The 22,374-nt window shown below is 44.3% G+C and overlaps 1 protein-coding gene and 1 long non-coding RNA gene across 5 annotated transcripts in view; both read right to left on the bottom strand.

Annotated features, from left to right (window-relative positions):
• Positions 1-22,374, bottom strand: part of LOC110535542 (partitioning defective 3 homolog) — a 546,846-nt gene that overhangs the window by 114,539 nt on the left and 409,933 nt on the right. For all 4 annotated transcript variants that reach the window (XM_036935238.2, XM_036935240.2, XM_090189781.1 and 1 more), the window contains 2 exons: positions 11,808-11,924; positions 2,494-2,790 (listed from right to left, as the gene is read on the bottom strand). In XM_036935238.2, coding sequence (XP_036791133.2) covers positions 2,494-2,790; positions 11,808-11,924 — 414 coding nt within the window. The remainder of the gene's footprint in view (positions 1-2,493; positions 2,791-11,807; positions 11,925-22,374) is intronic.
• On the bottom strand, positions 18,883-19,474 carry LOC149979532 (uncharacterized). The gene is made up of 2 exons (XR_016484431.1): positions 19,387-19,474; positions 18,883-19,073 (listed from the first exon to the last, which is right to left on the bottom strand). It is a non-coding gene; the product is annotated as an uncharacterized LOC149979532 (long non-coding RNA).

The raw sequence follows: 22,374 nt of genomic DNA, 5'->3' as shown, positions 1-22,374 counted from the left end.
TGTGTGTGTGTGTGTGTGTGTGTGTGTGTGTGTGTGCGCACGCATTGACAGTGATGCAGAGCGCCACCAGACAAGGTGTGTGGAAGCAGGGGAGGATTAGACATGACCCTGGACAATAAAAGTGAGCGTTGTTCTGATATTACATTTTTCACACCCTGAGAACAGAATTATTGACGGATTTGCCCCCACTGTAAGAAGCCACAGTCTACCTGGGTCTCGCAGTGCCTAGGGGACACAGTGTAAAAACCTGCCTGAGGTATTCTTGCACAGTATGTGTGACATGTGTGACAAATAAAACAATTTGAAAAGGAGAAAGAAATACAGACACCCCATCTTTTATAAATGAGGTTTAAATGGAAGACTGTGGTTGTGTGTGTCTGGCTGTGTGCATTGTAGATGAGCCAGGTGGTGATGGTGGCGCTGGTGGTCTGTTGCTTTTGATGGTGTTGTTGGGTTTATTTGTTGGTGCTGTTTTTTATGGTTTTGTCGGTTTTGGGTGGTGGTGGTGTTGTTGATGGTGTTGTTGGCTTTGGGTGGTGGTGATGTTGATAGTGTTGTTGGTTATGGGTGGTGGTGTTGATGGTGTTGTTGGTTTTGGGTGGTGGTGGTTGTGGTGTTGAGGGTGTTGTTGGTTTTGGGTGGTGTTGATGGTGTTGTTGGTTTGGGGTGGTGGTGGTTGTGGTGTTGTTGGTTTTGGGTGGTGGTTGTGGTGTTGATGGTGTTGTTGGTTTTGGGTGGTGGTTGTGGTGTTGATGGTTTGTTTGGGGTGGTGGTGGTTGTGGTGTTGATAGTGTTTTTGGTTTTGGGTGGTGGTGATGTTGATAGTGTTTTTGGTTATGGGTGGTGGTGGTGTTGATGGTGTTGTTGGTTTTGGGTGGTTGTGGTGTTGATGGTGTTGTTGGTTTTGGGTGGTGGTGGTTGTGGTGTTGATGGTGTTGTTGGTTTGGGGTGGTGGTGGTTGTGGTGTTGATGGTGTTGTTGGTTTTGGGTGGTGGTTGTGGTGTTGATGGTGTTGTTGGTTTTGGGTGGTGGTTGTGGTGTTGATGGTGTTGTTGGTTTTGGGTGGTGGTGGTGGTGGTGTGGATGGTGTTGTTGGTTTGGGTTGGTGGTGTTGATAGTGTTGTTGGTTTTGGGTGGTGGTGGTTGTGGTGTTGATGGTGTTGTTGGTTTTGGGTGGTGGTTGTGGTGTTGATGGTGTTGTTGGTTTTGGGTGGTGGTGGTGGTGTTGATGGTGTTGTTGGTTTTGGGTGGTGGTGGTTGTGGTGTTGATGGTGTTGTTGGTTTTGGGTGGTGGTGGTTGTGGTGTTGATGGTGTTGTTGGTTTTGGGTGGTGGTTGTGGTGTTGATGGTGTTGTTGGTTTTGGGTGGTGGTTGTGGTGTTGATGGTATTGTTGGTTTTGGGTGGTGGTTGTGGTGTTGATGGTGTTGTTGGTTTTGGGTGGTGGTTGTGGTGTTGATGGTGTTGTTGGTTTTGGGTGGTGGTGGTGGTGGTGTGGATGGTGTTGTTGGTTTGGGTTGGTGGTGTTGATGGTGTTGTTGGTTTTGGGTGGTGGTGGTTGTGGTGTTGATGGTTTTGGGTGGTGGTGGTGGTGGTGTGGATGGTGTTGTTGGTTTTGGGTGGTGGTTGTGGTGTTGATGGTATTGTTGGTTTTGGGTGGTGGTTGTGGTGTTGATGGTGTTGTTGGTTTTGGGTGGTGGTTGTGGTGTTGATGGTGTTGTTGGTTTTGGGTGGTGGTGGTGGTGGTGTTGATGGTGTTGTTGGTTTTGGGTGGTGGTGGTTGTGGTGTTGATGGTGTTGTTGGTTTGGGTTGGTGGTGTTGATGGTGTTGTTGGTTTTGGGTAGTGGTGGTTGTGGTGTTGATGGTGTTGTTGGTTTGGGTTGGTGGTGTTGATAGTGTTGTTGGTTTTGGGTGGTGGTGGTTGTGGTGTTGATGGTGTTGTTGGTTTTGGGTGGTGGTTGTGGTGCTGATGGTGTTGTTGGTTTTGGGTGGTGGTTGTGGTGTTGATGGTATTGTTGGTTTTGGGTGGTGTTGTGGTGTTGATGGTGTTGTTGGTTTTGGGTGGTGGTGGTGGTGGTGTGGATGGTGTTGTTGGTTTGGGTTGGTGGTGTTGATGGTGTTGTTGGTTTGGGTTGGTGGTGTTGATGGTGTTGTTGGTTTTGGGTGGTGGTGGTGGTGGTGTGGATGGTGTTGTTGGTTTGGGTTGGTGGTGTTGATGGTGTTGTTGGTTTTGGGTGGTGGTGGTGTTGTTGATGGTATTGTTGGTTTTGGGTGGTGGTGGTGTTGATGGTGTTGTTGGTTTTGGGTGGTGGTGGTGTTGATGGTGTTGTTGGTTTTGGGAGGTGGTGGTGGTGTTGTTGTTGATGGTGTTGTTGGTTGTGGGTGGTGGTGTTGTAGGAGATGGAGGTGAGGTGTTGCTGTTGTTGATGATACTGTTAGTTGCTGGCTGTTTTTGGAGTTGCTGGTGTAGGTATTGGATAGCGGTGCCCCCTACCTGTCAGCTGAGGGAGGGTGTCCGTTGCGAGGCTTGTTGACCTGAGCATAGAGGGCTTCCAGGTCAGGCTGGTCTGGACCGCTGTCCTGGGGGGGCTGGGGCCCTTGGTGGGGCTCCTGTCTGCTGTCTTCGGATGACCCGTCCAGGGAGCCGATGCCTGCGTAGGGGTGTTCCTCGTCCTCATTGGAGCTGAAGGTGCAGTTCAGGTTGGGGTTGATGTCCAGGATCTCAGCGTACTCCCTCTCCCTTGCCACCGACGCTTGACGTTCACGGAACTCCCTCGTCTTCGCCTGGATCCTGGAGAGGAGGGACGGAGAGAGGTAGGGAGAAGGGACAGAGAGAGACAGGGAGCGAGGGGGGATGGAGAGAGGCAGGGAGGGAGAGAGAGAGATGGGGGAGAGAGAGAGATAGAGAGAGAGAGATGGGGAGAGAGAGAGATGGGGGAGAGAGAGAGATAGAGAGAGAGAGATGGGGAGAGAGAGAGATGGGGGAGAGAGAGAGATAGAAAGATGGGGGAGAGAGAGAGATGGGGGAGAGAGAGAGAGAGATGGGGGAGAGAGAGAGAGAGATGGGGGAGAGAGAGAAAGATGGGGGAGAGAGACATGGGGAGAGAGAGAGGGAGAGAGATATGGGGAGAGCGAGAGAGAGATGGGGAGAGAGAGAGAGAGAGAGAGAGAGAGAGAGGTAGGGAGGAGGGATGGAGAGAGACAGGGAGGGAGGGGGGATGGAGAGAGGCAGGGAGGGAGAGAGAGAGATGGGGGAGAGAGAGAGACAGAGAGAGAGAGATGGGGAGAGAGAGAGAGAGATGGGGAGAGAGAAAGATGGGGGAGAGAGAGAAAGATGGGGGAGAGAGAGATGGGGAGAGCGAGTGAGATGGGGAGAGAGAGAGAGAGAGAGAGAGAGATGGGGAGAGCGAGAGAGAGAGAGAGATGGGGAGAGAGAGAGAGAGAGCGATGGGGAGAGCGAGAGAGCGAGAGAGAGAGAGAGAGAGAGAGGGGGGGGGAGGAAAAGGTCAGCAGTGCTATAACTCAATATTTCATACTGTTATTTAGGGAATAAAACACATGAAAGCCATTGTAAGGATGCCTGAAAAGAGGGTTGGTTTTTGAAATGGGGCATTTAAGGGGCTGGTATCGGCTGGGGGAAATCGGGAAAGGTTAGGGAGCTTCAAGCTGAGTCTTAAAAGGTCCCAAATGGAACCCCATTCCCTATATGGTGAACTACTTTTGACCAGAGCCCTAAGGGCCCTGTCCGACAGTAATACACTATGTAGGGTGCTAGGGTGCCATTTGGGATATAACCCATGATACTCTGTTCGTTTCATAGTGTCTGCAGACACTACACATTGCAGCCTTTTCAAATTCAACAACAACATTCCTACTTAAGTCTATCTACCTCCCACCTCTATCGCAGGGCTCTTCCTCCATCTCATTGGGCTATTCCTAACATCTTTAGCCTGTTTTTCTTTCCCCCAGAAAAGAGAAGATAAGTCTAATGGAGGACAGACAGCATGCTGAGTTATTCAGATGAGTGGCCGGTGGAGTGCTGCGAGGCATCCCAATAGGCACCATATTCCCTATGCAGTCCACTACGTTTGACCAGGGCCCATAGCGCTCTGTGTAGGGAATATGGAACTATTTGGGACACAGACGTGGAGTGGCCATCCAGACCATGGTTGGAAGGGGATCTTCCTGAGGAGTGTATAGATCCCTCCCCTGGGTCCTCTAACCAGAGAGAAAACAGGCCGTCTCTGATCTCTCCTCCAACTCCTCTTCCACCCGGACGCTGTTCTCTTCTTCCTCCCCCGCCCCAGCTCCCTGGGAACTCTTCCCTCTTTCCTTCCACACAACAGGGCCTTTCAGGGCCTTTCCTGCCTCATACAGTTGACCTGGACTATGAATGCCTGCCTCTCCTTCCATGGAAAACAAGACCCAGGCGTACAGGGGGGAGTGAGGGGTGAAAGGTGATCTGGAGCTGTGGGAAAGGGACAGGGGTAACAGAGGAGCAGTGGTGAAGACAGAGGGATGAACCCCTGCTGGTGTCCCTGCATGGCAGCACTGCAGCAGTCACCAGCCTGGGTAGTAGATCCAGATGCTGTGTGCTACCAGCACATACTTATGTACCGGTATGCACGCACGCACACACGCACGCACGCACACACACACACACGCCCACACACACGCCCGCCCACACACACACACACACACACACACACACACGCGCGCGCGCGCCCACACGCCCATGTAAGAACATGCAGGTACAAGTATGCAAACACACACGCACGTACAGTAGGCACATGCACGTACTGTACGAACACGCATGCACGTAAACACACACACATCCCCACCCACCAACACACACCACAATTTATTCCAACACTCTCCCAGGCTCTAAGTGGGGGTCATCTCACCTCCCAGTCTGTGGGATATTCCATATTTCCCCCATTACCTCAGGTCATAGCTAACCTCTGACCCCCATCGGCTATCCTTCACAGATGATTGACAGCATTGCCGTGGTAACAGGGCTGGAATCAGTGAGTTCTCATGGGTCTGTATATTGTATATTATAATAAGTGTAATCACATTCCAAACAATGACTATTTATCTATGCCACAATAACCTAATTCCAAAAGGATTGGCTCGTTTATTTTTAGCCATGGAAATCCCATTATCTCAGAATGATCAGAAGGATTACATTTTGAGGGTATTGTGCTCACATGACGTTCCATGTCATTTATACACTCCTCAGCCTTGTCCACGATGTGTATTTGTATTTGTCAAAATAATATACATTTATTATATAAATCCCATCCCTTCAGTGCAGTCCCTTCTGTGTCCCAAATGACACCCTATTCCCTATGGGTCCTGGCCAAAAGTAGCGCACTACATACGGAATAGGGTGCCATTTGGGAGACAGCCTCTTATTGTACAGCACACACAACCTTGTGGGTGTCAGAAACAGAGTGATATAGATTAGTTCCCGCCACAGCAGTCTCATCTCATCTCGGCACCTGCCCAAACTGATGTCACACCCCTGCCAGTAAGACCAGACAATGATGTTATGACAGGTTTTTACGAAAACCCAGTGGGAATTCAAGGCTTTAGGCTCTTCACCGACTAATCAAATTCATAAAAATACAATATCAGTGTTCAAATGGGATAATGGGTGGAGCGGCAAGACTGGCGACATTAGACTGCATGGCACAGACAGACAGTACAGATAGACAGGACAGACAGATAATGACAGACAGACAGACAATGACAGACAATGACAGACAGGCAGGCAGGACAGATAGACAGGACAGATTGACAGGACAGACAGACATGACGAATAGACAGGACAGACCAGACAGGCAGGAGAGAGAGAGAGAGAGATAGAGAGAGAGAGAGGACAGAGACAGAGAGAGAGAGAGAGAGAGAGAGAGAGAGGACAGAGACAGACAGAGACAGATACAGAGACAGAGACAGAGAGAGAAAGACCTTCACCCTCAGATCAGATGGCTCAGCACCTCTAGCTGAGGGCCAACCAACAGCAGCCAGATTGCCTACAATGCCAGTGTAACATGACAGTCATCTCCATATTCAACCGGTGTGATGTCTCACACACGCTGACCAGCTCACAACCAGGGTTCCATGGCACATTTCCCCCCTATTTGAACCCCTGTGCCATGTGCTGGGTAGGCCCCATGTGCTCGCTTGGTCAGTGTAGTAGGGTAACTGCCCCCCCACCACACCCCTACCCTCCCATTGCCCAGCCTTAACTCCATTACGTAATTAATGACCCAGTGTGGTGTTGACATGAAGAAGAGCTCTGCCTACACTAAGCACTCCATTACTGCATTACCCTTAATTAACTAGGCAGTGTCTCTCCTCTCTACTGTGGTCTCTCTCACCTCTCCTGTCTCTTTACTCTATCCTTACTACTCTCACCTCTCCTCTGTCCTTACTCCCCTCTCTTCTTAACATGTTCCCTCCTCTATTTCTCCACTCCTCTCTATTCTCTCTCCTCTTATCTCCTTTCTCTTCTTTCCTCTGTTGTCTCTCCTTAGTCTCTAGTCTGTCTTCTCTTCACCTCTACTCCCCCTTACATTTTCCTTACTAATTTCTCCTCTGTTTTACAGGACAAACTGGCTCAAAGGGATGTTTTGGGAAACAATGCAAGGGAAATGGAAAATGGAATTTCCGCTTCGCCCAGGATGCTCTAGATACTGTAATGCAAGGGATTATGGCAAGTCAGGAGTTTATCATTGAGGTTTTGACTGACAATCTCTTAAAACACGTTTGCCAGGTTTCTTTCCTCAATTTCAGGTAAGTGGCTTCCTTCTTCATTTGTCGTCTTCGTTGCTGTTAGAAGAGAGCTCTTTAGCATCACACAACTAGCACACACACACACATCACAATTAAAACCACAAGTTTCCCCTCAACGGTAAACAACTCAGAAGTGTGAGTCACTGCATTAAGTTGAGAGGAGAATCCGCCATGTTTATTTCATTTTGAAAGAGAAAGTTAGGAGAGAGTTGAAGCTGCAGAGCGAGCGGTGCACTACTGACAAGTAGGTCCTTCTTCTGTGCGCTGAATAAATCGGAGTGTTTATCAAACAAGTCTGTGTAATTCTGGACAGATGAAGCCAATGCACCCTCCTCCGTATGTCTTTCAATGGGGGGGTGGGAGGCGGGAGCGAGGGAGGAGGCGGCTGCTGTTTTCAAACGCTCATTACCAAGTCTGCACTTCCAGAGTTCCACTTGGAGAGAGTCTGGCTGATCAATATGCTTGGTAGCAGAGGCGGGATGAAACAGAATGCATTGCTTTCTTTAGTAACTCTTGTAGACATCTTGCATATATTCTTTCTCTCCCCCCCCTACAAAAGTACAATCTTGTGTGCAAAGGACTGTGCTCCCATTAAGACTGATGGACAGACTTTTTGGTTGACACTTGATTTGACATCATTTTATCAGGCAAACAATTTGGCACAATTCAATTCTGTAATAATCACATGTAGCTTGCTGCAGAGTATCAATTATCAAATTAATTGAGTATCAAATAATTACAAATATAATCAGGCCTGCAATCAGTTCCTTTGACCTCTCATCGAACTCAACATGTTAATGACGACAGACAGCAACACTTTACAAAAAAATTCAATAACGAAGCCAATTATTTGGTAAAACAATTACTGTTATGAAGGGATCAGCTGAGATAATGACTAACACACATTAACTTAGTGCAGTAACAAGTTATGAAGTACCTGCTGCGTAATTACAGACACTGTAATTAGTAAGACATTAACACAAGTTTCATTTCTAATCTCATTGAACGGAGGAAAGTCGCACACTTTGTGTACTCTCAACTGACGTGTCAGTACTAATTCTAGAATAGAAACGTTGTTGTCGTTGTGGTGGCTTAATTCCTCAAAACCAACCAGCCACACTGATGTGATGCTGAGGTCTATAGTATTACATGAATACAGGGTCCATTTGCATTCTAAAATAAGGAAATGGAAGACTAGTTGATCTTGCAGCTCCTCGTTCCTTGAAACCCGACCAACCACACTTGTGCCGTGTGATGCTACTGTAACTGCTGACTGACTAAACTACATAACCGGAGCAGTATACCTTGTCTTTGGTTGGCTGGCATCAGCAGGAAACCAAACAAACAGGCAGGCGTGGTGGAAACAGCCAAACAGGCACTACAAGGCTTCCGGTCTGGGAGCAGTGTGAGATGAAGGGATGGAGGAGTGGAGGAGTGTGAGCCACTGATTAGAAGCTCAGAGGAGCCAACCAGATAAGAGAAGGGACATCATAATCTCACGCCACAGTCACAGAGAGAGAGAGAAATAGTGAGAGAAATAGAGGGAGAGAGGGGGGGAGAAACAGAGAGAAGGGGGGGCAGAGAGAGGGGGGGAGAAACAGAGTGAGGGGGGGAGAAACAGAGAGAGAGAGGGGGGGAGAAACAGAGAGAAGGGGGGGAAGAGAGAGGGGGGGGAGAAAGAGAGAGAGAGGGGGGTGACAAAGAGGGGGGGGGGGGGTGAAGGAAGGGTTGCAGTTGGATACAGTTTAAGACAGAGGCAGCAGACACCAGCAGGTTGCTACTGTGTGGGGGGTTTAGATCTGGCTTCAGACAGATGCTCTGGTAAACTGACAAAACAATGAGACAATCCCAATCTCAGCACACCAGGAGGCATGAAAGGGAATAATGCATATCCTCTTGGAATCTCTCTGCTTGATTGACGGCAGGCCACACTAAACCCCAGGCACTGAGAGAGAGAATCAGGGTGTTCAAAGGGATTGGCCTGAGCAAGCAATCTAGGAATCGCCTTGTATCGCAAATAACCCCTCATTATAAAGATGAGTGATCCTGTACCTTACCTTGCTCAAACGGATCCCCTGAAACACACGGACTCTCTGCACTATTCCTACCCCATCCAACCTGCATGGTACCAATCAAAGAGAATCATGCTAGTCCCTCAGTGTGGTGCAATCAGGTAGAGAAGCCAGCGGTTGTCCACAGGCATAAAGCCTTGTAATGGCTGTTGTGCTGAGGGCGGTGTGTTTGTGTATGTGTGTGTGTGTGTTTGTGTATGTGTGTGTATGTATGTGTGTGTGTGTGTGTGTGTGTGTGTGTGTGTGTGTGTGTGTGTGTGTGGCTGTAGAGGGCCTCTCCAGCTAGGTCTTAATGAAGCGCTTGATGAGGAATAGTAGTCTGCTGAACAGCAACACAGGTGGCAGGCAGGCAGGCAGTTGCATATCATTTGTGAGATTATAGCAAAACAAATGGTGCTGATGATGACTCTTTATCATCTTCAGAATGGTTCATCACTGCACTGCTGGGTTCTGTACCCTGGTAGATGATATTTCAGCGTCAGTGTTTCTACCATATCTGAGGCACTCGGATATAAACGCAAGGCTACAATACATGGAGGCTATTTTGCAGAATAAACTTGGTCTACTAGTGTCTCTTAACACTGCAATCGAAACCATACTTTTTTACAATGTTATTAAGGTCAGACTCCTAGATATGTAACACATGCCATCTGTTTTATAGTTTCCTCATAGCAGACCAGACCAGGGAAGAAGAGGGTACACAGACTACAACTAGGATAATACATTAATCCACGCTAACCTTCTCTACGTCTTCTCTTTAGGCGAGGCAGGTAGCCTAGTGGTTAGAGCGCTGGGCCAGTAACAGAAAGGTTGCTGGATCAAATCCCCGAGCTGACAAGGTCAAAATCTGTCGTTCTCCCCCTGAACAAGGCAGTTAACCCACTGTTCCTAGGCCCTCATTGTAAAGAACAATTTGTTCTTAACTGACTTAACTAGTTAAATAGAGGTAAAATATATATTTTTAGAAACACTAAATGCTCCGGTCAAAATGTCTGCTTCAATTATATAGTCGGTGTCACCTGTGCGGTGTGTTTGGCAACGGGCCATCCCGACATCCCTGACACTTCCCCCGATGGGCTGACTGTACGTGCGCTAGTTTTAGAAATATAGGCCCTCCCTCCCCTCGATCCATAATATCATAACCACTATGTCTAAAATAACCCCGTCTCAATGGGCCCTATATAATCAATCAGTGCATTTGCCTTGAGCAAGACCCACTCTCAGTGTCAGCACACCGCCTCTATCAAAATTTGCACCTCTGAGTGGCGTAACACAACCCAAAATACAGAGGTAATTGATTTTTAGAGCTGTCGCCCCCCTGAACTGCCATGCTTTGAATATCAGGCTGAGCCAGCTCCCTCCTCCACGAGACGTCAGGATACTGTATTAATACCACAGACGATTTCCCAAAGGATTCCCAGATTCCTTTTCCATTATCTGAGAGTCAATTTAGAATTTCCATTCTGGTTAAGTGATGGCATTTTGGGATGGCGAGAAGGGGAAAGGAAAGTGGCCCTGTTGTATAGTGCTCCAGCGCTCCAGTGCTCTGACACTAGGGCTTAGACATGCAGAACGGAGAGGAAACAGACTAAATGGGAGAATGAGAAACGTATACAAGTCAAGATCCAGACAAATAGTGACTGGGGAGTGAGGGGAGTAAGGAAAGGAGGGGAAGGGTGAGGGCATGTTTTAGGCTTAGCCCCAGTCTGTGTCTGCGCTGTTTTATTCCGGCTTTGCATGGCAGGCGTTTGGGAGAGCCTCAAAGGGACAGAGGCTTTGGAAGGCTCTGGATAGGAAGGCTGTGGGTCTCTGGGGCGTGCTGGCAATGTGTTGGGCCAGCAGCCAGAGGGACAGCCAGGGCTCCCAGAGCACAAGACATTCCCTGCATGTCACAGTCTAGCCTCTATGAAGACTGTCTCCAGATGTCCCATTGAATAGGAAGACCATTGTGTGTGTGTGTGTGTGCGTATCCGACAGGCAGCTATCCTCACTCCCTCCCTCTCTTTCCACTGAGAGAAATATCAACTCCATTGTTTGTTTTCAATTACCTTCATTACCAACAGTAGTTTGATAACCGAGTTCATTTGTCGTTCATTTTGGCTTGCAGAGAACAATAAGAGGCAGCAAGCCCCTCGCTCCATTCACACAGCCACTGATATTGTCTCCTTCAGTCAAGTGAATTTAATAGAGCTTGTCTGCAAGGAAGGAATGAGGCGGAGAAAACAAAAAAAGAATATGTCCGTTCACATCGCCTGTGTCCCAAATGGCACCCTATTCCCTTTATAGTGCATTACTTCTGACCAGGCCCCATATGGCTCAGGTCAAAAGTAGTGCACTATATATAGGGAATAGGGTGCCATCTGGTCAAAAGTAGTGCACTATATAGGGAATAGGGTGCCATGTGGTCAAAAGTAGTGCACTATATAGGGAATAGGGTGCAATTTAGTATGTAACCTTACAGAGGCCTCAACGTCTCCTAAAACATCGAGGGACTAACAGAGTCCAGGATGACGAAACCAAACGCCAAATTCTTGAACGATTAACAACCTTTTTACTGCCAAAACGAAAGAGAAATGCCCTACAACATTGATTTGACAATTCTAATGAGACCGGCCATTCAATCAGTCAAAGCAGAAGGAGCAAACCAGGACCATTAGCAGGTCAGGTCCATTCAATGGCACAAAGCAAAAAAATCTTTAGAAATGATCAATTTAATGTACTGTTATAAAAGGCCTGGACGTTTACAAATTGACATCGGAATGCTTTCCCAGAACTTTCCTCTTTCCACACCGCCCCATTTAGTTAATTGGGCAGTTTGCACATTTTCCCGGGCAGCGGCATGTAGCAGCGCTGTGCATTCTCCTCACAGACTTAATTGTGAGGCTATTACCAAGCCGGGAGAGCCCTGTAAATACAGGCACAAACACACACTCACCTCTCCTGCTCCAGTTTCATCCGTAGCATCTCCTCCTCAGACGCCTGTGTGTCCTCCATCTTAGATTTACTCGACCCCTTACGCTCCATCTTGTCTCCATTGCGGTGCTTCCCAAACCTGGAGACACAATAAGGGGGAAGGTATTTAATTGATGCCCAGGCTTTGTTCTAGTCTAGGTCGCAAGCTGGGCCTTTCTTGAATCCCCTATCTCTCGCAGAGAGGATTGGTGGAAATGTCCTGAAATGTGTCAGATACTGTTGGGCTTTGGGCAACTGTGAAAATGTAAGAGTCTTTATATGTGAGAACTCTACTATGCTCTTTGGCTTGAAGAAATAACTAACTTCAAGATAAAAACATTCACGACAGATGGTGCCATATTGAATCAAATCAAATGTCAATATGTGGTTTCCCCGCACTGCTAAATCATCCAACTTTATTGTCCAGAAATGTTAACAAGTTAAAAGCAAGTCGGTTTTAATACAGCGAGAAGGTAATACTCTATCAAATGGATATAGACTTCCTTCTGAAACCTCTCTCGTAAGGTTTACGGAGTGTGATGGGAGGTGTGACAGCTTGTGATTCAGTCTGACTGAGGTGCACACACTGCTCTGAGCTGCTGGGTGAATTTCAGTTAGCAGAGCCATAGAAGCCGCTCTCTGGCATCATTTGCAACTTTCTCGGCGGCGCGGCGGCAAACTTTTACATTTTAATGACGCGGGTGACATGGAGGCAGCGGTAAATCCACGACAGGTTTATCGAGGGGTGAGAATAACTGCGCCTGACGATCGTAAATCCCCCAGCTCAGCCCTCTATGTGCAGCTATGTGCAAATGACTGGAAACTCAGCCTGTCTGAGGGGTGTGAGAAAATGATGGAGGATAGATAGGAGAGGGGATCAGAAGAGCATGGATGGGGTTACCACCATCATACCAGAGCTACTCTATTATCCATTTCATACACACAGCAAAATCCCACTATTTTGCCATTCCTGCTTTTTTTATAACAGCTTTTTGGTATATCTGAAAAGGGTTAGAGGTTAAAAATACATGGACAAATAAAAGCCAGCTGAAGACCTAGTCATGATTCCTGCAACCAAAATACAGGTATCAGGTGTGTGTGAATGGTTCACTGCTTTCTCGCTGGTAAATACATAAACAATTCCATTGTTTAACACCTCCCTAATTTGAAATGCAAACAGTCTCCATGGTTAAACAACACCCCCACACCCCTACTAATTTGCCAGTTACCCACTGATATGTATAAAAAGGGGTATACCTCCAAGAAAGTAGTAAATAAGGGGCTTTTTGAAAGGGGGTCATACAAACATTGCCTTGTATTTTTTACAGGTCACATACATGTCTCAAATGGGTATATGACCTGTACAGTACATGACCTGATAGAGAATAATCCTCATGAGAGTTTGCCCCTGTGAGGCATGGAGGATGTCCAGGATGGATGCTGATTAGTGTTGAATGGCAGGAACCCGGTTACCGAGATTTACTGCGATTTACAGTCCAAAACCACTCCCTTTTCCCAGGATAAATAACTGTGAGAGACCAGTAAATTAAACTAAATTACTTATATGGTGTGAAATGGAACTGTTAAATGATATGTGATGTCTAAAATCTGTCTTCTCTACATCCTCTGCATGATGAATCAACGCTTAGGGTTTGGGACATACAGCCCATGTCAGTATGGATGTAGACCTAGAATATCTCATCATGGTAACATTTTTCTTGTGACAGGTAGGCCTACATTTGCTGCAGCATAGTCTAGGCTACAGTAATATAAAGACTGAATGTGCTTCTAATTTACCCATCTCCATCCGGCTTTCGGGGGTCACCTTGTTTTTTCATTGTAAAGATTACATTTTTTTTTTTTAATTGCAGCTCCAGTCTTTCACTTGAATACCTTTGCTTAAAATCAGTGCACCCGCGAGCACTCTCTAGCAGGCTCTCTCTCTTCATCAACTCCATTAAAATGACATCCAAGATAGATAATCCTCTTCTAGATTGACATACAGTGGGGCAAAAAAAGTATTTAGTCAGCCACCAATTGTGCAAGTTCTCCCACTTAAAAAGATGAGAGAGGCCTGTAATTTTCATCATAGGTACACTTCAACTATGAGAGAAAATGAGAAAAAAAATCCAGAAAAACACATTGTAGGAATTTTTATGAATTTATTTGCAAATTATGGTGGAAAATAAGTATGGTCAAATGTGTTATTTTACCCTTTATTTTTTTGAGCAGTGTATATAATTCCTATATAAATGTATACATATATATATATGGACTCGAATTATTTATATACATATATATATATATATATATATATATATATATATATATATATATATATATATAATGATATATAATGTATATATAGATGTATATATAGATTGATATACAGTATGCAGCATGTCCTAGCCTACATCTTTCAGGTCATTTATTCAATGCAGTACTAATTGAACTAATTCATGATGGGTTATGCATAATACACTTCTAATTTATAGCCGCTGTCTCTTGCGCAATACGCACACAACTGTGCTCCGCTGGCCTCTCTCCTTAAAAAAACACTTCTTAGCTCTTGGAGTCCCATGCAGGAAAAGCTAGACAAGAATAGCTTGTTGGATATTATTTGTTTTACAAATTCTTATACCAATAAAGTATGCAATTTTTTGCTGAATGTTAAATTCAGTAGCCAACAGAACTCAATGGTAGTGTGAAAGAAGAGCGGACGCGCGATGTGTTAGGCTAGAGCAGTTACAGTATTTATTCAGACCAATAACCATTAAACCCTTGTGAAGAGAAGTGAAATCCTTCTGCATCTAACTCTAGTTCTACATTATTCAAGGATGTCATTAGAATGTTGAAAGCGTGGAAGGAATGAAGCAACAAGGGAGAGAGAAGGAAGTAGGCTAATAACATTAGGGGAAATATGATAGGTATATTGGCGTCAGCCTACTAATTATACAAATAGGCCCTATTATATTTCAAAATTAAATTTGCTAGCCTTTACTATAACTTTGTAGGCTGCATGTACTGCACAAGAATCCCATGTTGTCTTCTGCTTTATCATGGTTTGAACGTGCGTAATTCCACTCCAAATTATACAGTCTAATACAATACAGTACAGATTAGCCTACCAGAGATAGTTTCATTTTTTTTTTACCAAAGAGAGCATTTAGCTAGCGACATCCAAGGGCTTTTCTGTTTTTCTGTTGTGTGTAATGTGCAGTAGCCCATATCACATATATATTGGATGATGGCACAATAATTCGTTTTTTGGGGGGCTTGGGCTCATTAAATGTTGTGTCCCAAACGGTCCCTTATTCCCTATATAGTGCACCACTTTTGACCAGAGCCAATTGCCATTTGGGTCGCAAACACAGTTGTTATTTATGTGGTGTGAGCACTCTCTAAAGACACTGTCCAGGAAAGCCTCTGTCGTTAAATACTGCCTGTGATGTAATTTCCTGCCATTTTTTTTTTCTATAACGGTGCCAGCTGTGAGGGAACTCAAAGCAGCAGGAGGAAGGACACAGGAAGTAGACAGGAATTCAGGAAGTGCATTCAGGAAATGCACCAGGTGCTCAGTTTGAAAGCCACTTCTAGAAATATGAACACATGTCTAATATTACAACACATGTATGGAGCTGGTTATGGGTTCCATGGTAAGTCTGCCTCGTGGGTTTGTGAATGTGCGTGCGTGTTGCAAGTTCAACAACAGTTACTGATGCCAAAAATCTGATCGGTATAGAGGCAAGGCAATAACAATGTGTATGGATCTACATGTAAATCAATCAGTGGAGGCTGCTAAGGGGAGGACGGCTCATAATAATGGCTGGAACTGAGCGAATGGACTGGCATCAAACCACGTGTTTGATGCATTTGATACCATTCCACTTATTCCGCTCCAGCCATTACCACAAGCCCGTCCTTCCCAATTAAGGTTCCACCAACCTCCTGTGGACTTCATGTACGAGGGGATTCAATAACCGCATTCCATTTGATGGCTCAATTCACGCATTAACACATTAACAATTATTATGAAAAGCTCCATTGATTGCAGAAAAATCCCATTCCATTTCCAGACTGAAAGTGCGGTATTCTTGCGCAGCGTGTATGAGGTATTAGGTTGGACAGACAGACCTCTTGGTCCATGTTGTTGTGCTTTGAGTCTATTCACTTTGTTTATTCGGGCTTCTTGCCAAAGCAGTTTGACAGTTTCAAAATGTTTTCCTAACAATGAAAGAATAACATCAGACAGAGTTGACGTAGGGCTACTAAATGAAATATATTCATGAAATGGGAGACCAATTTCCCCTCTGTTGTTTAATGTTCTCCTTTACATTTAAACAAGCCCACTCTGCAAATGGAATGGCTTCCTTTGGCTTGTTGTGGCGCTTACTGCTGGGACTGTAATCTTTTGAACGGAGTGCGGTTTTAAGCTTCGTCCCAAATGGCACCCTATTCCCTATATAGTGCCCTACTTTGGGCCCTGGTCAAAACAAGGGCACTAGATAGGGAACGCATACCCTGGTCTCGTGGGAGAGATTCTTTACACCTGAGATTGCATACGATCCAAGGAGAACTACTGTTGTGTTTTGTCCTAGAGATAGCCTGCATTACCTGATTAATTAATCAACAAATGGCTCAAGTAGAGGCATAAAACCCTGCGAAGGGAATACTATTAATAAGGAGGGCTATCTATCAACAGGGCAGGTGACAGCCTCCTCCCTCGCTCCCTCTCCTCACTTCAAGGACTTTCATTAACTAATTCCCACACTGAGAAACATTCACCTTTCTTCTTCTCCTCTTTTCCCTCAATTCCCTTCTTTTGAACTTTTAAAGTAATATAGATGAACCAGGAGAATGGAGGGGGGGGGGGGAGCTTAAAAAGGCTGATAAACCAAACATATGAAGTATTGACAAATTAGAGCCAAGAGGGAGTAAAACTTTCTCAACTTCTTGGGGAAAATCAACATCAATAAAGTAGAGGATTTGTCACAGTGAAAGATAGAGTGAATCATGGTGGGGATTAAACTCATATCAAACCGCTGGGTATGAGAGGGAGAGAGACCTAATATGAAAGGTTATTTCTCATAGCCGGTGGACAGAGAGAGTGAGAGAGGGAGAAAGAAAGGGAGAGAGAGAGGGAGAAAGGGAGGGCCTGAGCACAGACAGACATCAAAGCAGGGGCGGAGAGAGCCGCCATATTACAAGAGCTATTAGAAGGCTATCGCCGTGGTTACTGGTTAACGGAAAGATTGATACAGCTTTGCTCAGCTCGCTGGTGTAACAGCCGTGACGTGAGCCAGCGGGAGCAGAGCGAAACACGGGATTAACTAAACAAACTGGAGTGGACAGCCTTGCCACTTGCCGCTAGGACGCACAATATTTTTTAAGTCAATATTTTTCATTAGCAAATAGCAATCCCTGATACATAACATTTCTTCAGAAATAAACAACTTAAGATCATATTGATGTTTAGTATCCTTCAGGACCTTTAAGTGTCTGCGTAGGCAATTGCCTTGTTTTAGAAAAGGAAGAATCCAATAAATAAATGATCTAATGACAAACTACAGTCTAACGATCATTAGACAGTTAGAAATATGATGAGTCATCTCATCAGCAGCCTTTTGGTAGAACGCACGCACGCACACGCACACACACACACACACACACACGCACACACACACACACACACACACACACACACACACACACACACACACACACACACACGTCTCTAGAGCCCAAAAGCCTGTTTTAGCATGGGCAGCACCAACAGGGACTTGCACCATTTTTAAGTAGTCAACTGGATTGGACTTTGGTTCCGCTTTAAATTACATTCATAAAGCCTCCATAATGCCTTCATAAGCACGACACGAACGTGTTACGAAGCATCTTTAACCGTATGCCATGCTTAAGGGTTCATACATGTGGCATACCTGTGTGACAATCACCATCAATCATGTCAAATGTGCCATAACCCACTATGTCGAATGATATAAACATGTGCTTTTTAAAGGGTGACATGTTGTGCTGAAGGACGGCATACGCTCTAAAGTGATGTCATGTTAGTCACATTACACCTAATCTCAGACACTTCCGCACAAATCTTTTAAGAAGATAAATGGGCAGGGTTTAGCAAAGTAGGACTTTTTGACTGTGTTAAGTAGTGACGATGACAAATATTATACTCAGTAAGGTCACTCCCTTAGAATTCTATGGTCACTCCCACTAAGTAAAACTTTAAATGGTTGATATCCCAGGCTTATATGTGCTGTGTGTGCAATAGTCTGGGGAGGACATTACACCAAGAAACACTTACCTTGATGAAAGCCCCCGACTTAAAAGAAATGTAAAGTGTCTTTCTTCTGGAACCAAGTTACATGTTCCTCAGTACACAAACATTCACACAACAACAAAAAAGCCATTCCCGAGCCTCCAAATACACTTGAATGTGTTAAGTCTTTGACACATTCACCCACTTCCCCTTGCTGAAAGATGAGCCACAACATGTTGGCACCATTGTAACAGGTTGGAATCGAGCCCTGGTCTCCAACATGGGAACAGAAAAGGAATACTTAGTCTCAGTATTCCTCTTAGTCTCAGGTTGGACTACTCCAAATCATCTTGGTTCTGACACACACACACACACACGCACGCACGCACACACACACGCACACTCACACACACACACACACACACACACACACACACACACACACACACACACACACACACATTTGCAGGTCCATCAACCCATTTAAATAGCTCTCACACCCTACAGTTACTTGTGGATCATGAGAGAACCTTCATCAAATCAGCGTTAATAACCTATTTATTGAATTTAGGCCATAATACTTAGTTTGAAGTGAGACACCAGTCATAACACATCTATAAAGACTCTATATCGCATGACGCTGTACTTACTATAAAGTCAGACACCTTTGGTCATTCAGAACACATACATAAACACGTAAGGATGTAAACACACATGTATTAACACTTAGGTAATTATCAGTCAAACAAATAAACAGCTAAAGCAAATCATCATTAAAGACATGTTTAAACCATACATTTCATTTTATTTGATCATTTTTGAAACAATACAAATATATTAAGTTTCAAAAAGTCCAGCAATGCAATTACATTCAATATTACACGGGGCTGTGAATCGTGTAGCTTGTCCCTGAGCTGGTGGACGAATGGTTCTTGCCGCTCTTCCTGCTGGATGTACTGCATGTTGGTTCCTACCCTTAAAAGTAACAACAAAGAAAGTTAACAGGTCTGTTAAGGGCATTTCTGTGCTGCGCCGGAAACTTTAAATGGAAAGATTGTTAACTCCATTCAATTCATATTATTATATGTGACTGTGCGTCATGGCTGTATCTTGAGGGATATGTCTTTATTTGAGCCTGCTAGCTGGGAAAATATCGGATAGCGGGCAATTGCTGTGAAGTCACCGAAATGACTTGAAATAAAGATTGAGGTAGCTACAGTACGTCATCTAACTCAACACTTAACTACTAGAAACGCGTTCCAATTGTAATAGATAAAGGTTCACTTACTTGTTATTCGCTGTCCAGTGGTAGCACACCCGGGGCATTTGATTTGCGAACTCATCACATGATCAGCGTCTCGTCAGCAACACTAAAAAAGCATTTCCGGGTCACGGAATTTCAGAATCATGTAATAGTAGAAAAGTGTCACTAACCATTCATGATATATGAACAATGATTGTCTAAACATTAACAATGATTTATATTTGTTCATATTTAAGTGGCATTTGCATTAAATGTGGGTAAAATAAATGGCCACAATGTGAATCACTGTATATGGAATACATATTTGCTTCGAGCAAGAACTATTCTGGGTTCAGAAGTACAGGTATTGTAAGGAATACTCATTAGGGTCTGTAGAATGTATATACACTATGATGTCATTTCATGGGGCTCTGAATGCTGCTGGCCTTTTACTTCCCCCATTTCCAATGGTGGCCGAATCACATCACATACAGTGATGTGATTCGGCCACCATTGGAAATGGGGGAAGTAAAAGTATACTGCACTACAGAACCTTTGCTAACCAAACAACAGTGCAGGGCACACTCACTGAATTGAATCAACAAAACTAAACAATCTAAGTTTCTTAGATTTTGCCCCAGGCCTCAAAAGTCATCCTCTGATGTGGTTCAAGCATTGTTGTGAAAAGGGAAAATCCAATTTGGTTGTTTTCCTCTTTAAATAAAACACAATGTAAATCTGAAACGTGGAACAACAAAACCAAGAAAACAGAAAATGGGAGAAGAAAACAGAAGTAGGCAAAAAGTACAAACCGATTTTAAAAAGGCCCTACCAAAGTGTTTTGCCTTTTACACTTTAGAGTGTGTGCCATCCTGCAGCACAGCATTTTGGAGGAAGTTGAGGGCAGGTCCAATATTGACTATGCACCATACCCAAGAGGGAAAGATGTTAGACCTTCCTAGAAATGTTTTAGGTGAAATATAATATATAACATTTAACAAACACTTTTATCCAAAGCGACTTATAGTCATGAGTGAATACATTTTTTGGTATTGGTGGCCCCGGAATCGAACAAAATATACTGGTGTTGCAATGATCTACCAAGATTCATGACAGGGTTATAAACGCTATGTGATGCCTGAATTTAATATGATTTATAAGGCCATTATTAAGCAGTGCTTTTTAAAATTTTATTTCACCTTTATTTAACCAAGTAGGCTAGTTGAGAACAAGTTCTCATTTGCAACTGCGACCTTGCCAAGATAAAGCATAGCGGTGTGAACAGACAAAACAGAGTTACACATGGAGTAAACAATAAACAATAAACAAGTCAATAACATAGTAGAAAAAAAAACAATCTATATACATTGTGTGCAAAAGGCATGAGGAGATAGGCAATAAATAGGCCATACGAGTGAATAATTACAATTAAGCAGATTAACACTGGAGTGATAAATGATCAGATGAACATGTGCAAGTAGAGATACTGGTGTGCAAAAGAGCAGAAAAGTAAATAAAATAAAAACAGTATGGGGATGAGGTAGGTCAATTGGGTGGGCTATATACCGATGGACTATGTACAGCTGCAGTGATTGGTTAGCTGCTCAGATAGCAGATGTTTAAAGTTGGTGAGGGAGATAAAAGTCTCCAACTTCTGCACAGTACTGTCTTTTATCGATGGCGGTTATGATATCGGTTAGTACCCTGAGCGTGGCTGAGGTGCACCCGTGACCGGCTCGGAAACCGGATTGCACAGCGGAGAAGGTACGGTGGGATTCGAGATGGTCAGTGATCTGTTTGTTGACTTAGCTTTCGAAGACCTTAGATAGGCAGGGCAGGATGTCACCCTTTATAAAGAACAGGTTTATGCCATATTTGTAAAGTACTTAAGTAAAAATACTTTAAAGTATTACTTAATATCGTTTTTTGGGGGTACCTGTACTTTACTATGAATAATTTTGACTACTTTTACTTTTACTCCACTACATTCCTAAATAATACATTGTACTTTTTACTCCATACATTTTCCCCGACAACCAAAAGTACTTTTTAGCAATTACATTTACTTTTGATAATTAAGTATATTTAAAACTAAACAACTTTTACTCAAGTAGTATTTTACTGGCTGACTTTCACTTTTACTTGAGCAACTTTCTATTAAGGTATCTACACTTTTCCACCACTGCATTTAACATGGGTGGTTATGTCACCTAGTTATGCCACATTTATGAACCCTTTATAAAGCATGACATACGGTTATAGATTATTTGTAACACATTTATGTAGTGTTTATGAAGGCTTTATGAAGCCTTTATAAACTGCACTTCATTTAAAGCGGAACCGGGACTTCCTATGGGTTAAGGAAGGATCACATAATTCCATCCAGGTCATCAGGAGAGGTCAGCCAATGAATTATACTCATGAGCAAATATTCCAAAACAGCAGGTGGCTTTATACAGTAACTGTTCAAACAACACACTCCAGGTGGCAGTTTGTTTACAAATTTGTAGTAGTAGTAGAAGAAAATGGACTACTTCAAAATGGAGAGGGCCTCAATGGCGCTGCCTATGCTCTCACAGATGGCATAATAAAACAGATACAATGTTGCGTCCTCTATCTCTATGAGATTCACACGCAAGCACACACACAAACACACTGCAGGCCTGGCACAAAGACAGTGTGAGGTTGGCACAGGCCAGAGGGAGGGGTGGTGCTGAGAGTAGCTGGAGAGCTGATGAGGTTGAATATACCCAATGGTAACGGATGATTCATTAATCACTACCAATAAAAACGGAGAGAGTAGGTACAGTATTTGGCCTACATCTCAAATGGCACCCTATTCCCTATACAGTAATCACTTATTTTGATCAGGGCTGATAAGGCTCTGGTCAAAAGTAGTGCACTATGTCGGGAGTAGGTTGCCATTTGGGACATATCATCTTTCTCTTCAGTACTAAACTGCCAAACACTTGAATGATGAGCCAGGACAGGAGTTAGTAAGACTGTTTTTGGCAATATGAGCACTTAGCTTCA

The sequence above is a fragment of the Oncorhynchus mykiss genome, chromosome 11 (assembly GCF_057628025.1).
Source record: "Oncorhynchus mykiss isolate SJ-2025 chromosome 11, ASM5762802v1, whole genome shotgun sequence".
NCBI classification, from domain to species: domain Eukaryota; kingdom Metazoa; phylum Chordata; class Actinopteri; order Salmoniformes; family Salmonidae; genus Oncorhynchus; species Oncorhynchus mykiss.
The sequence above is the reverse complement of the archived record's forward strand: the minus strand, read 5'-3'. Positions and strand labels throughout refer to the sequence as shown.